We start from the raw sequence: 16,582 nt of genomic DNA on the forward strand, positions 1-16,582 counted from the left end.
GAACGGTTCCAAAATCCAAAGTGTGCGGGAATTCAATGTACAGCTCGAGACATAGTTAACTGGAACGCCACAACTGGAACGGCGGAGCGGGAAGAGAGTCACCCTAGTGGCGCTTACGAGAAATAAAGGGAAAGAGTGTTTCGACTGTCCCACTTCTGCTGCGGGGGTGTCCGCCTTACCCATGAGCTGTTGACTCGGCATTGCCTTCAGCTGTGGTTATCATCGTAATGTTCGTTTGTGTTTGCGGCGGTTATGTAAAGGCATATGCCGATATCGCACTGATGCGATGCCTTTATCTCATTGATGCACGCCACGGTGGTCGCGTTCGCTCAGTGGGGCATTTTCAGAATCGTGGTAAAACAAATGAGGATGCACGGAGTCTAGTGGCAAATTTATTGGATTTGCTGTCCACCCTTGCGTGTATCAATGAGATAACAGCACCGCATCCGTGTGACATCGGCCAGCCCAAAGAAATGTTTGGAAACAGTCAAATCCACAAGCTTGCTTGCCTTATGCACCTCTGTTCAGAGAAAATTAAACAGCAGAAAAGTGTAGCATCCAGTTTTGTGGTTCGGCAACGATATGGATCACGATGTCGACATATTTTTGTGGTGCACGGATGCTGCACGGGTGCATCAAACAACACGGATGGCTGAACACACATCATCCGCCAGGTCCCATTTTTTTAGATATTTTGAAACCTTTTGTTATTAGTGATAGATTATTCAGCGATTTATTTTTAATGTCAGCTTTATCAGCTATATAATTTGAAATTGTGTTTTACACGCAGGTTATTTCTACGCGAGTTATCCGTGAAAGTTTATTTTAAAACGCATATTTTTAACGGTAGTTCTAAAAGTCACCCTCGGGGCAGGACTACTCAAAGGTAACAAAAAATTGCGTGAAAATCTCATTTTGTTCCAAAATCGTCATTGTTATTTTCTCGTTTGGGACTGTACCATCCTTCTGCTTCGTGGTTAAGAGCCGTCGGACCACAGAATAGCGGCCCGCGAGCCGCGTGTTTGAGACTCCTAGAAGCAGTTCAATCTGACTTGAGAAAGACCAGCTACGATGTTCTCCGCACGATAGATACAACTTATATTGAACGTATGAATATATCGAACGCGTGGAATATACGAATGAATGTAGGTACTAAATGCGTGTTTTTAAATGTTAGAATTAGAATCTCTTCATCGAGTTTCATCTGAGAGTATGACAGGATTGACTTTTGGCTTATATGACATATGTGACGATTTGAACTCAAATGGAAAAGATAAAACATATATATTGTGGGTATTTTGAAGTACGATTTCAACCCGATGTTTGTCATTATACTTGCTCCTTAACTACAGCACAGCCGCAGGAACCAAAACCGCTGTTTATATAGTCACTATCTGGCAAGTAATGCCTCACATAAAGTGTGTTCACTTCATACATGTGGTCATATCGTAACGTATATTAGTACCGTAGCATGAATGCCTGGTTTAGCACACCTATTTGTGCCTATGTCAAATCAACCTCCAACCTCTTGAAAAAATTAAAAAACCCACCACTGTTAGACGATGCAAGAATAGACATATACTCAAAAAACGTCACCGTGGCGTAGTCATGATGTTGGTAGACATACTGCAACCAAATAAACGCGGATGGAGAACACCGCTGTTTCATTAAGCCATATTTTTGTTTGTTTGTTTGTTTGTTTGTTTGTTTGTTTGTTTGTTTGTTTGTTTGTTTGTTTGTTTGTTTGTTTGTTTGTTTGTTTGTTTGTTTGTTTGTTTGTTTGTTTGTTTGTTTGTTTGTTTGTTTGTTTGTTTGTTTGTTTGTTTGTTTGTTTGTTTGTTTGTTTGTTTGTTTGTTTGTTTGTTTGTTTGTTTGTTTGTTTGTTTGTTTGTTTGTTTGTTTGTTTGTTTGTTTGTTTGTTTGTTTGTTTGTTTGTTTGTTTGTTTGTTTGTTTGTTTGTTTGTTTGGTTTGGTTTGGTTTGGTTTGGTTTGGTTTGGTTTGGTTTGGTTTGGTTTGGTTTGGTTTGGTTTGGTTTGGTTTGGTTTGGTTTGGTTTGGTTTGGTTTGGTTTGGTTTGGTTTGGTTTGGTTTGGTTTGGTTTGTTTGTTTGTTTGTAAGGGAAAAAAACGATGGTCACAGGTCACTTGCTTGTATTACTGGTACGCGCAAATGACGTAACGTTTTGAGTGGCTTCGGTATCATCGCAAGCATGTGCTTCGCGTTCCCTGTCCACCGCGCAAAGAAATGAAAGATCCGCCCGAGGGCTGCTTGCATCGTCTGGAAAGTCAATGACGTAACCCTATGCGTCATGTGGTTTGTTCGTACGACTAAGTTCGCGTTTGCTTTGTAGAAAATCACCACGTGTACTCCGAGAGAAACCCGTACTCCTCAGGCTCCACAACATGGAAGAGACTGGATCTTTAGAAAGAGCTACCGAAAAAATAGGGCCACGGGTAGCCTGGAGCAGAACAAGGCATGTGACTAATAATGAAGAAGAAAGTATATAAAATTCTTAGGATATCAAATGCTTTAATGTGGGTTTCTTGTTACGTACTGATTTTTTACTGCAGTAGTTCCAGTCTACGAAGTCGGCGGCGCTGCTGTACCATCTGACGTCAATTGCTTGTAAATAGTGAGAGGTCCCTTAGAGCGCAGTTCACCTATTTCTGTGCGTGTGTTGTGTTCTTGCACACTCGCACATTTAGATTCACGGACACGCAGATTATATGGAAACACGAACTTTAGGGATGGTACGCCAGTCTTTTTTTCTCTTGTCTCGTTGTATGATAACAAGCTCGAGGGAGAGATCACGCAGGCGACTTATAAAACAGCCGAGCACGAGCAGCACAAACAAAAAACAAAATATCCCTTGCAACGAAGGAAGTACATGGCGGGGCTTTCCGAATGCCCTTCAAATGCACAGTTACTTCAGTTTCTGTTCTCTCTCTCCTTTGTCGACAATTTTATTTCGTGAAGCGCTCGTTGACGTCTACTGTACACAGGAGATTTTCTGTTCACAATTTCGTGATTCCAGTGTTTCCCAGTCGAGCACTGGTGGACTTTCACATGTTTTTCACTGTCGTAAGTAGCGCATTTCTTCGTGCGACAAAATTTACAAACAATGTGTGAAGCACTGACATCTAAAATGCATCGAGAAACACTGCGAAACTTAAAGCTGACTGCGTAGAAAAGCGTGCGCCTGCTGCGCTGGACCATGCCGAATCAACCGTATGGCTCCGCTGAAGCTCCACCTGTCGTAGTTCGATCTCCTCGCGAATAGTTGCGCGAATGCTCCGTAGCACACTGCCTACGCTGTAATTCCGCGGCGTCCGTGTAGCCAGACGATATGGATGACGTCACGTGAGACGCGCTGTGCAGACACTGACCGACAACGGTCGCGATTCGCTGCGGCCCTGTGATTTGTATTAAGCGGCTTTTCCGAGGAATTTACATCCGACACCCCGCGGAAACAGCTATACACCGCATGATGTTTCCATCTCAACGTGGAGCCGATGTTCCGTCCCGTGTTCGCCGTACGCTCGTCAACTCCAAGGTCAAGACGTTCTTCTCGAGTTTGGATCTCGCTTTTACCACTGCGCGCCTGGCTTCGCAACAAAGGTTTCTTGGTGCCATGGGTCAACTAGAACTGTAGCTAGAAGAAATAAACTATTGAGGTCCCCTTAACGGGCCGAACCGCCTAGGTCGCAAAGGGCGCCGCCGAGAACGACCTTTGAACGCCGAACAGCGTAAGAATCCAGAGGACAACTGAATGTGAAACACCTGAGCTTTATTGCGCGCAAGGCGCAAAAGCAATATAAATACCCTGTACAATCTAATTACATGACCACGATGTCGTAGAACGTGTTTCTTCTGTTGACATTCAAGTTCAACGAGGGCACCTTCAGTCCTGAAACGAGAGAGGGCCAGGTAAAGAACACTAAAATGACATATATTGGCTCCTCCTGCTTATTTTCCAGTGAACTGGCATTTCGTCCAATTCATTAATTTTGACGTCGACGAGGCTTGGCTATCGGTGTCCCACACAAGACACCTCTAATCTGGAGTTGTTCTTATCATTATTTATAGATGTATAATGAAATCGAGTAGCAGCACTATGACCACTAGAACGCAAAGTAGGCGGAAAAAGAAATAAATATCACAACAGACTTCATTTAAACAACATCAATTGCCCTATAAGACCTGATAATCGCACCAAGAACTTCTAATGATGCGACGTTCATACGGGTCAAGCGGGAGCAGCTATAGGTACGGCATCATTTCCTTGAGCTTGAGGAGGTGCAGGGACAAAGACATAATGGAGTCTGATCAAGCTCAAGGAAATAGATGCCGTCCACATCGGTAAACCAGCTTGCTTGCATTTTAATGCTCCGCTCACGGCTATGTACATTCTAGATTGGAGGGAACAAAGGAGTAATACGTGGGGGCTATGGAATGCTACCACGGAAAAAGTAGCATGCAGCCAGGAATAGCACCGGAGGGCACGAGCCTAATGGTACGCGCTGAACTCGGTTCCTGACTGGTTACCAGCAATAGAGACAATCACTGCGGATCAGTATTGCTAACAACATTGTTCCTAAAGAAATACCTTTCTTAAATCGTTGCAGAAAGAGTGAACTTTTCTTCGCTGATATTTTGTTTTGTGTAAATTCGTATAACATAGCATATCGCATGTCTTATACATCTTGTAAAATATTTGCGCAACCTTGTGAGCTGCATTTCTTACGTTGGTGAATGTTTCAAAGTCATGGTTCATTCAGCCAAATGCCGTAGCAAACATTCTGGAAGCGGTTTGCTACAGCGTTTCCACGTGAACCCTAAGGTATGACGTTGTTAGACACCATCTGTGTGCCAGTCGTCAGGTGTCATCGTTAACGTGATGAACTACTGTAACATGGCTAACAGGGCACTTACCTCGCTATATTTGGCTTCTTTTCTACCAGCCTTTGCCATAACCACCTCCAAAGCCGCCAAGTCCACCGCCGTAACCGCCATAGCCACCGCCATAGCCGCCACCGTAGCCACCACCGTAGCCACCTCCGTAGCCACCTCCAAAACCTCCACCAAAACCACCTCCAAATCCTCCGCCATGGCCTCCGGAAACAAAAGCGGTTCCGACAGAAACGACAGGCCTAACCACGTGAGATACGGTAGTGACTGGCTGCTTGACGAAGCTGACTACTGGCTTGGTGACATAGCCAACGCTCACAACGGGCTTCTTGACGTAGGACACCTTAGTAACTGGAACAGCTACAGCATGGCCACCGCCGTGGCCGTAGCCACCGCCGAATCCACCCAGTCCACCACCATATCCCCCAAAGCCGCCGCCATGGCCGAAACCTCCGCCATATCCGCCGCCGTAGCCGCCTCCAAAGCCACCGGCGTAAGCGCAGGCAATAACAGCTGCAAAGACCACCTGAAATGGAAATACATTTTTGGTATAAGGGTTCGTATGTGAACACACTGTTGACGTTTTATTAAACGAGAAAGGCTCTATCGGTAGCAGGAGACACAAGAGGGAGAGGAAGTAAGCCGGGTGTAAGGGAGGAAAGGAGTTTTGAAGTAATGTTTTCATTTTGTGCTTTGACGTCACATCGTGATGATTAATTTTTCGACAGTCTTTTCTGTCCTAACATCTAACATCACAGCAACAGCATGAGGTCAACGTAACCGCGACCTTACGTTGGTTTACCTTTACCACAACCTCATGGTGGGGAAGACGTACTGGTTTGCTCCATCTCGGGAATTCCGTGGTATCGTTCCTTTCTACCTGTTTCCCACTAGTGCCGTGCCCTTCGCTCCCTTTCAGTTTTCGTGCAAGCTACTGGCCTCCTCGAAGAGCTCTAAACAGAACTCCAACCCGTCGTCGCTTCGCGGTCACCATATCTCGATCCTCTAATATTAACCGCAGTGAAGTGGGATAGGGTCCTATGGCTACCACGGGGAAACATCCCATGTCAACATCACTTCTCCTTCATTTATTGTTGTTGTTGTTGCCAGTTTACAACGTGAAAAGCGACTGGCAAATTACAATAAAAATCAAATGCGACTTCGAAGATAATTGAATAATAATCCTAACAATCAAAGGCACTCTAGTATGGGGCATATCTACTCGTGTCACTCTTTCTCAGAGTAAGGAAGCACACAGGGAACGTCGGTAACCGCTGTGAAGATTTCGGGAGCTTCTAATTTTAGCATGTTATGGATCTAATGCTCAGTATCGGTGCCACCGTGCGGGAGCTCCATGCGCTTGCCACATGTTACATAGCTTCAGCTTCACACGAAACACCGTTGCCCTCACTGTTCTAAAAGTCATGTCTGAGAACAAACAGTGGAACATGAAACGTACGGACTGCGCCGAACACTTCTTGTGCATGTTTGCCTCATTCTGAAGTATGAGATACTCACGAGAGCGTTCATGTTGTATCCAAGCTGCACGGGCTGGTTACTGGTGATGGCCGCAAAAGACTTCTGGTCCTTTTATATGAATTGTGCGGGGTTACGGGGCACAAAGTGGTCCAATGGGAGGGCTACAAAGAAAGCGGGTGTGGCTCCCCCATTTGAGGAGAGATTGCTCGTTTTCCGTGAGCGGAAGTATAATATGCTTTCGATTTCGCCAACCTGACTCAAACACATCGACAGTGAAATTTTCGCTGCCCACCTGGCGATGCCCATTACCGTGCCCGAAGCGGCGCGCGACCTAATTGGCGCTGCTGCACCTCTTTTTCTTGCTCTATTTGTTTATTCACGCGCAGAATCTTTGGTGGCGAAGCTAAGCAGTGAAAGAGATTTTAATCATTTTCACGCAATCATTCCATGGCCCAGGAAGTCTGTAATTTCGTCACCGTACAAAAAGACGTTCCGGGGTTATTACGCTTAATTCTCCGTTCTCGTTGCCATTTACACGGCATATAGTTATCGCAATGTGGAGATTATGTCATTAAATAAACATCCTGACACAAAAGCAAGCGAGGTGCGGTGGTAGGCTGTTTGAAATGTTGGTCACTTCACTAATGACTGCATATCTCTACAGAGGAATAATGTGGCGTCTTTTCAAGTACACCTATCTCCCCTGCATTCTACTGAAGGTTTTTAACGAAAGCAATGTTTTGTGTGGAGGGCGGGAGGGGAGTCATTCAACCCCTCTGTAAGGGCCAGACATTCATTTCTCTTTTAAATTCAATTATTAATTGAAGAGATAAAATACTCTTGCGTATACAAAACCGCATCACACAGGGTTAAGTCGACAAGAAAATAGGAATTACGGTGTATAATGTAAAACGCGGAGACTAGGGAACACGAAGGAACAGACATAATACAAAGGCTCAAGTTGCAGACATTCAGGAATTAAAGTGTTTATTAACTATCTTCCGAAGGCGAATTTCCCCATTCCTCGTATCATTATATTTGTTATTTCTGTTGTCTGTTTCCACGTGCGACCATGTTTTTTTCTCACTCTCTCGTGTGCACCAGATACACATAAGTTATACGTTTATTTTTCGCAGATTCCGCGTCATTTCTACGTAGAAAGCGCTGCTTCAATATGAGGACAAGGCTGGCATTGACTTATTCTCTCAAGATCGTCTTAATTCTCTCCTGTTGCGCGCTCAGCAGACGCACACATAGCGTGATCAGTAGTGCTAGAAAAATCACAAAAATGGAACACTCTATAGTAAACAACGGGAATAATTGGTCGTGTGCCGAATTCAGTTTCTCCATATTTAAAAAAAAATGCTTATCAACTTATCAATTGGAATAAGCTGAGGCAGCCTACATTAAGGACCGCTCCATAGGTAAGATTTGCCCGGCTGTACGTTGATTCTTACAGGTATTTCAGCTGATACCTGGGGCTGCCTTTATGAACGGAAAAGCAGCATCATTTTTTACTACTCTATGAGGAGACTTAATTGTTGCCAACAGTGCATCAAAACGTGTGGTCTACAATAAAGAACACGGAAGAATTCGCTGCTGCACGACGTCATAAGGTCCTTGGGCAATGCCGTAATCTACAGTTTCCCAAACTGTGGTTCGCGACCTCCAGGGGCGTCGGGACAGATTCAGCGGGCTTCGCGTACCGGCTAGGAAATTCGAAAAAAAAGAGAGAAAAGGATAACAAAGGATGTCCTTTGAGCACTACTCCTGGCCACCTCCTTGGACCACTACCTGGGTCACAAAAAAAGCTCGTTGTAGCTGACCCCGACGTCTAAAAACATGCTCACTTGACTTTCGTAAGTACCCCAGTAGCACGAGACGCGTGTAAACGCCTCAAGAAGGGTGTTGGCAAGACTGGTTTTTTGTTTAGAAGTCGTCATCTGTCCAGTCTACATGACATCTTCTACATTTGGCTAATGTAACGCTAGTCTTGAATACGTCGTTGAGTAGGTCTTCAAGATGTCTATTATATGTTTAAAAGACACATGTTGTGCGCGTTCTTAGCATGTCTATTATATGTTTCTATATTGTTCCAGGACGTTAGCGCAGTGCACCGGTTACTCTGCCCAGACGAAAAATTCTGTTTGTTTCTTTTTAAAATTGGCGCTCCCGGAGTCCGTCGAAAGCCTGATTGGCTGTCTGGGCGCGCCAAATACACAGCATAAAGCTCCGACATCGCAAGGTTAAAAGGAATATGGTTTTTCCTTTGTTTCTTAGTCTTACCGAAAGAATTCAGACTCGAGAGTTTATGTAATTCCTGTAGTCGATACATGTTAAATATATTACATATGAGAAGAAATATACGAGAAGAAACATGAGAAGAAATATATTACATATAAGAAGTAGTGTATGTGTATGTTTTCTCTTCAAAGTGAACTACTGTTTAATTTGTTATTCAGTAAACAAAGATATCAAATTCTGCTTCACAACACCTTTCAGAAGCCAAGTATTTTTTACCCTGTCTTTCGAAACGGTTTCTTAAAGAAAGAATGATTCGAGATTCGTAAGATTCACGGTTTATTCATGGTTTCACAGAACCTTTCTTGGATTCGAATTTGAAAATTTCTGGGTTCGTCCCATCTCAAAAAAAGAAAAAAGAAGAGCAACATAATAAAACACACAAGTGAAATATATCGTCCACAGGTATACTGTAACTTTATAGCTGCTTGTACAACTAAACACCAACCCCGTTGTTCATACTGCTCACTGTCACATACTGCTATGCGTTTCGCAAAACGTCAAAAAGTACACAGATGCACGCAAGGAAAATGGATGGGTTCAAGACGCTAGGGGGTAATAGAAGGATATGTCTGCCTAAATGTCAAGAAAATGAAATAACTAGGAAGTAAAACATTTATGTCGGCTTACCGCTCCGCCCCCCGGGTGTGTTACGCGTTTTCCATTTTGTTGAAAGTAGCGGTAACCGAGAAAGGGTTCGCCGCTGCACCAAGTTGTAGCGCAAATAGCCATCCCACTAAAAATTTAGAATCGAGCGGAGTCGATTCTCCGGTACCGAAAAACAAAAAGTAGCGAATATTTTAGGCACAAGACTGGCCAGTGGTGATTTTGTTTATTGCCAACTTCCGCAAACTTGCTGAGCCAACCGTGAAGAAATAGCGCGGTCTATGCAAGGTCATCCGCACTGCCAAGAGGTGGAGGGAAGATGAAGGACCCACAACCGCATCCCCTCGAACCCCTGTCTGAAACCACGAATCGTTGAACGCTGCACAGTAGGGCTCGTTTGTCCCGGATATAAACTCGATCACCGGTGGGTGTGGCCCACTCTTCCTTTGCAGTCCTTTGACAAGTGACGTGGAGTAATTCATAATGCACCCATAGATATAAGATACACACATTAGAGAAGGTTACATTTCAGGTAACAATACCTCTGTGACGTACGTGAGGTTGTCATAAGTACCGTCGGTGTATCACAAAGGATGTACTTCCGGCACATGCACAGGTAGTCCAATACAACTTTTTTTAGTTGCTTCGCGGTGCTAAGACGGAACAAAAAAAAATTCTCTTTTTCTTTCTTGTTTTTACATATACAGCTCTCTGTAAAAATGTGTTATACACGAATGATGTTGGCATCGACGGAAGAGACTCAGTGCGTTGTGTATCAAGGATCTATGACAGAACCGTTTCGATGGTAGAGAGCGAGAGGGGCAGCCGCCACGGGCGCCTTTGCCAGAGGGGGCACTGGACTGCAGGTTCCGGGAGCTAGGCTTTACAATATAAAACGAGAATCAAGATAATTTGATTCTCGGAAGTGCCTATGAGCTTTTTCATCTTTTTAGTTTGCTTAGCGTTTTGTGCGAGGGGGGAGGGGACGTTTCGCTATAACCGCGGCCCGGACGGGAACTCGCCTCGGGACGACCCCGACATATGAGGACGAATAGGTTGCAACGATGTTTCTTCGTTTGACTGTGAGAATGAAGTCCAGGTCACTTAAACACTCTCTTGTAACCGCAGTATCGGCATCTTTAAAGGAATTCCAGTATCAGTACCCCACTGAAGAAGTCAACAGATGACAGTCCACTACACCGTGCATGCGTCACGGCTTCATTAAATTGCCCAGTAAATGTTTAACGGCCTAAAAAGGCCCTGTTCCCGCTGAATAAACAACATGCGTTATGTGAGCCTCGCAATCAAACATATCGATAGAAATTGTTCCGATTCACAAAAGGGACGCCTGAAGACCCATGCAGTGTAATGTAGTGTAATTCAATCTGCTGATTCATTTCGCTACGGTTTATTGCATTAATCGCAAAATCATTTTCCGTCTTAGTCAGGCTTCTTAGCATAGTGCCGAGAATGATTATCCTATAGGGAAGTATGTTTTCCTATGCTGCATGGAGTGTTCACAGAGGCTGATTATGCAGAGCGGATGCCGAGCATTGTGGTCACGTTCGTTTTAGTCACGGTTCGTCATGGTATTGTCATTTCGGGTTGAGAGTCGTGACATAATTTGAGAGCGCCTGGAGAGTGCAACTCAAGGAAGTATGGAGAATGAACGCGTTAGAGCGAGAAGAACGGTACTTTTGCATATTCCGATCTGAAACGGCGAATTTGTGCTGTGTCATAAAGGAAGTAGTTGGGGGGAAACATTTGGCAGTCTACGCTTCGCTTCATGTCAGTTATCTGCGTCGAAACAACCGCTCACTCCCAATACCCAGAGGAACAGTGAATGTCGTCTGAAATCGCTCATGGAAGTGTAATGCCGCTCTCCCATCAGAGCGCAAGCCCTATTAAGGGACTGATGTGGCCGTCCCTACAAAGAACAAAGGTGTGGAGGGAACAGATGCGTTCTGTTCATAAAGTACAAGGTACCAAAAGACTCACGACACTGCATGATTCTTAACGAGGAAGCACGCAACTAGGAATAGAAGATAAATTAAGAGCGGGTCCTGAACGTATGTTTGTTGCTTTACACTCTCAGGTTTTCCGTTATGAATAGAAGAAAATGAAGGTCAGCGTATTATATGGTCTTTGTAACCGTAGCGTATTGTTTTCAAATACGTAGCTATCTCTAAATCAGCCGTCACGCATCGCGAAAGCACGCAGTTTTGTAACACCACGGGGAGATCGCCACATTCGTTTCTTTGTTTTTTGTTTTCTTTGTGAAACCTCACAATATACGGATAAGCACAGGAATTCCTCGCATGTTTTACGTTCTCCTTTCACCGTGAGAGTCCTTGCGCTAATTCGCTAACAAGTCTGTAAGACGATTATCAAATTCTGTGATAGAATTCTCCTTGCTTTTAACACAATGCAAGTAGTGCATGCGGTTCTCAGTTTCGCTCGAAAGGTCGTTGAAAACGAAGTGGCGGAAGGAAACCGGGATCGACTTCTTGGTGCACGAGAAATTTGGGTTGACGCTTATACGGACAAGATGAAGCGATTGATGTTCTGAGGCTGGAACACAGAAGAAAGGATGACATAACATCCTCAAGTGCCTAAGGACAATGAAAGAAGGAAGTCACTGAAAAGGTTAGCCAGCTGGAGGACTCGAACCGACATCTTCTGGATTGCCGATCCACGGTTCTACCAGTTAAGCTAAGATGTTGAGAAAATAAGTGCAGATGGCCAAAAGGCCATGCATGTTGAGTGGACGCTCCCTTTCAAGGGACCCCACTGTGAGCTACGGCGACGCTCGTCCTCGGCTGTAACCTGAGCCAACCCAGAGCAATGTCTTTTCTCTTCTCACGCTCTCCCGCTTTTTCCCGGTTTCTCTGTAAATAAAGTTAGTTGTGCTTTTGTTCTCGAACTAACTGCCTCGTCGCCTTCTTTCTTCGAGTTTTCAGCCGAACCCATCTAACGTTTTAATTGTAGAGAGGGAGATCTTCAATTTGTGCTACTTTCTCCTAATCTCTACTACATTTTGGTGCCGAAACCCGTGAAGCTGGAACTCTTAACTGTGAACTGCGTCGACAGCCCTACGTGAACGCAAACGAATATGGATCGCCTGAAAGTGAAACGTGCCAGCCGTCGTACACAAACAACGAAGCTCATCAACGACGCGACGGCTGCGCTGAACGATGGGTCTACCAGATTGGATGTGATCAACAGTCTACTAGAACGACTCAGAGTAAGTCACAGTGACTTGACTACTCTCAACAAAGCGATAGAACCGCATGTGCGAGAGGAGGAGCTCGAAAGCGAGTACGCCACTGTGATGGATGATGAAGACAGGGCGACGGAAACGATTGCCAACCTGCGTTGGAAACTGTCGCAATCTGAGACGTCGCCGTCCCCACCGAAACTTTCTAACGTACGTATAGACAGACTTGTCACGACCGCCGCATGCACCGCGCCGTGGAGTGAAACTTCCTAAGCTCAGCCTACAGCAATTTCGTGGAGACCTCTCTGATTGGCAAGGGTTCTGGGAACAGTTCAGAACAACTGTTCTGAACTGTTCCCCCTGTTCCCTGATCTGAACCAACCTTTTCCAACTGTTCCCTGATCTGCACGATCTTGCTTAGCCCCTCGTTGTCGTGAACAACTGTTCACGACAACGAGGGGCTAAGCAAGATCGAAAAGTTCCAGTATCTCCGTTCGCTACTCCATGGTCAAGCAGCTGGAGCCATCGCCGGCATGCAGACGTCGGAGGCATCTTACGACGACGCGGTGGAAATCCTTTCACAGCGTTTTGGTGATCGCGGGTGGATAGAAAAACAATACCTCTCTAAGCTCCGCAACCTCTCGGCCGTTACATCAGCGGATGATATATATGGACTGCGTACGCTATACTAATACGTACAGATGAACATCCGTGGTCTCCGATCCCTGTGAGTTTCCAGCGCGCACTATTCTGCTATGCTGTCTGAAATCCTATTGTCGTCACTCCCTACGGACATTGTAGTGGAATACCACCGCTCTGCAAATCGTAAACAGCAGAAAGAGGACAGTTCCGAATCGACCTCACACACGGTGGTTCGGACACATCGACGGACGCCACATCCGAGGCAACGAGGGAACTAAACAATATACTTTGGCCCTTTCGGATCGAGGTTGGAAGTCGAGAACGCAGCGGATTGGCTCCAGATAGAAAGAAACCTTCTGTGATGTTCCCGGCAGGAAGGAGGAGACACCAGCCAAGCAGGTCCCAAACCAACAACAACCTTTATTTGAAAATCCACTGTTTATATAGCTTCCCAAGCAGCACAATGTACTGAAAGTCGAGTGCAATAGGGGTGGACGGGTAGGTGGAAGGCCTTGAACAGGCTCGTGCAACTAAAGAACATTGATAAGACACATACCGTCCACCCCTATTGCACTCGACTTTCAGTACATTGTGCTGCTTGGGTTATCTCAAGAACGCCGCCTTGCCGCATGAACTAAACAAGATAACACAAACGTGTATTAAGATAACCAGATAAGGAACGAGGAAAGCAGATGCGTGATAATAAAGATATCCTACGACACAAAATCTCTTCCCCCTTAACGTAACTGTTAGGATGTGTTAAACCAGTTAATTTAGTTAGAACCACAGAACGCAACCATAGTCCGTCCCAAAATTCCACGCATTTCGAACATTCTTACTTCTAATCCAAAACATAATCACGGAGATACGCTGGGGGTCGTCGCACTCTCCGAGGTCGACTTGCGTGCTGTCCCTCGGGTACAGTTCCCTGCACACTTGAATCCTCATCCCGCTCCTTGGTAGAAGAAGTTGGAGGCACTGGCTCTGGGGTCTGGACATCACTCCCTGCGTCTATGTCGGTTGGTCCTTCAGGTTCTTGAGCCGCTTGCACATCACCACACAATACATCTTGCACCCCACTGTAGATGGCAGGCGACAACAGCTCAGACGAACAGGCTGCATCCGTAGAGACAGGCCGAGAGTATAGTGCTAACTTTGATGCATTCCACACCCGACGACCCTGAAGCAGAAACGAGTTTTTCCCGCATCTCTTCAATACCTTCAATGGCCTTGAAAACCGAGGCATTGCCTTCCCCTTTTCCTTCAATTTTATGCGAACGAAATCCCCGGGATTAAACTGTGGTGTCTTTGCACCTCGACGCGCGTTCGTGTATCTTTTCATATACTCTTGTCGCCGCTCACCTTCCGACGAAGATCAACTCCAGGAGGGGTTGAAGGCACTGCTATGCCAACCACGTGCAACTTCGTCCGAGGCATTCGGCCGTGTAAGAGCACTGCTGGAGCACATCCCGTTGTAGCATGCGGCGTGCACCGAAATGCCAGCAGACCCTGCCTGAGGAGGTGAAAAGCATCGTCGATTCGACGAAGAGGATAAGGAGCTCAGCTGGAATGGAACTGAAAAAATGGGCATCGAACTTGACTGAAGTACAAAGCTGCTTCGATGACGACTTTTCGGAGGCTCCAGAAACACACGACGACGACGACGACATGACGACAGAAGAGGTAACAAGAGTGCTGGGAATTACCTGGGACAAACTGGGCGACCTGACCCGTACCCTTACCTGATTGAAACATACTTTGAAAGGAGTTAAAGAATTATTTTCTTTCGGGGGGAGGGGGATGTTGAGAAAATAAGTGCAGATGGCCGAAAGGCCATGCATGTTGAGTGGACGCTCCCTTTCAAGGAACCCCACTGTGAGCTACGGCGACGCTCGTTCTCGGCTGTAACCTGAGCCGACCCAGAGCAATGTCTTTTCTCCTCTCGCGCTTTCCCGCTTTTTCTCGATTTCTCTGTAAATAAAGTTAGTTGCACTTTTGTTCTCGAACTGACTGCCTCGGCGCTTTCTTTCTTCGAGTTTTCAGCCGAACCCATCAAACGTTTTATCTGTAGATAGGGAGATCTTCAATTTGTGCTACTTTCTCCTAATTTCTACTACAAAGCTAATGCGCCTCCCCAACGACTTCTAAGGGCGAATGAAGAGAAAACGGGAGACCAAACTACATGCTAACACAAATCAGCACTTCCTTGAAAGAAGTCCAACAATTTCCATGCAATGCTCCCTGTGCGATGCATACAACAAGTGCAGCAACAGGCACCGGAGGTATACGTTACCAGAATGAGTGTGCATGCTCACGAGAGCATATGATCACCGGTAAGGGCGTCCTCATCTTCATCTCACGGGCCTTCAGGGGAGGTGAGGCGAGGAAAATTTGCACATAATATACTCAGGAGCTGTGATTAGTTTATTATATGATAGAGACTGTTAGAGGCAAAGATGGATACGCTTACCTTAATGAATTAAATATATTAACTTTTTAATTGACAGAAATAAGCTGAAAGTGAATTTGGCAATGCGTAATCAGAATTATAGCTATGAGACATCAAGAAACATAATCTTCAAATATTCCAAATTTTCTTCCACTTGACGGATTCCATTCGGTGTGCTTTTCCTCAGCAGATGAGACTAGCAAGTTATTTCCGGTTACTACAACAGTTAATTAATGTATCTTTGTTAATTAAGATACACGTATACCGCCAACTGTTTTTGTAATGTACCCCGTAACCCCAGAAGCATTTTACAGGCTGTTGTGACTTGATACTCATTTGTACACTTTTGTCAAAACCTTTCCTCCCCCATGTGTTGATACGTACCAGAAAGGATACCCTTCAAAAACAAGGAAAATGATTGAAGTGAGGGAATATTCAAGAAAAATATTGGGGTGGGGTAGGGTGAGGTGAGGTGAGGGAAATTCTTAGAAATCAATCCAAGGTGAGGTGTTCTGTTTTCTCTGCTGGCAAAAACAGAAGTGAGGGGAAAGACTGTATGGGCGTTTGCACATCTCTGCATGTTACACACATTCTCATTCTTTATCCAGCGGAACATGTTGCTTCCGCAGCGCATGACAGATGACATATGTTCAGACGCGCGGACTTGTTTCAGTAAGAAAAATATACCGACATGTCCCTTTCGCGTGTTGCAATATTACTGTTACCAAATATTTTAAATGACCTCAGTTGTCTCGCGACGTAAACACCCAATTATTATTATAAATATTTTAAACGCTTTGTACGAGAACACAACGACATAACGCAACACACAACAATATTGAAGACAATGATGATTGGGTTGACCTTTGGGCACCTGACGTGAAGTTGATATAAGCGTTTTTGCCTTTCGTGCGGGTATAAGAAAATAAACGGGGTGTGTCATCACGCAAACTATGAAGTGGAATAGGACGTTTCCAGCC

General features: G+C 45.2%; 1 protein-coding gene across 1 annotated transcript; it reads right to left on the minus strand.

Moving 5' to 3' along the window:
• Nucleotides 1-4,954: 4,954 nt before the first annotated feature.
• Nucleotides 4,955-14,590, minus strand: LOC135371705 (uncharacterized). Its single transcript, XM_064605678.1, has 5 exons — nucleotides 14,516-14,590; nucleotides 14,090-14,333; nucleotides 12,894-12,952; nucleotides 6,427-6,495; nucleotides 4,955-5,434 (listed from the first exon to the last, which is right to left on the minus strand). The coding sequence occupies exons 1-5, from the start codon at nucleotides 14,588-14,590 to the stop codon at nucleotides 4,955-4,957; spliced, it is 927 nt and encodes a 308-aa protein (XP_064461748.1).
• Nucleotides 14,591-16,582: the final 1,992 nt, after the last annotated feature.

This window comes from Ornithodoros turicata, unplaced genomic scaffold, assembly GCF_037126465.1.
Source record: "Ornithodoros turicata isolate Travis unplaced genomic scaffold, ASM3712646v1 Chromosome12, whole genome shotgun sequence".
Taxonomy (NCBI): Eukaryota; Metazoa; Arthropoda; class Arachnida; order Ixodida; family Argasidae; genus Ornithodoros; species Ornithodoros turicata.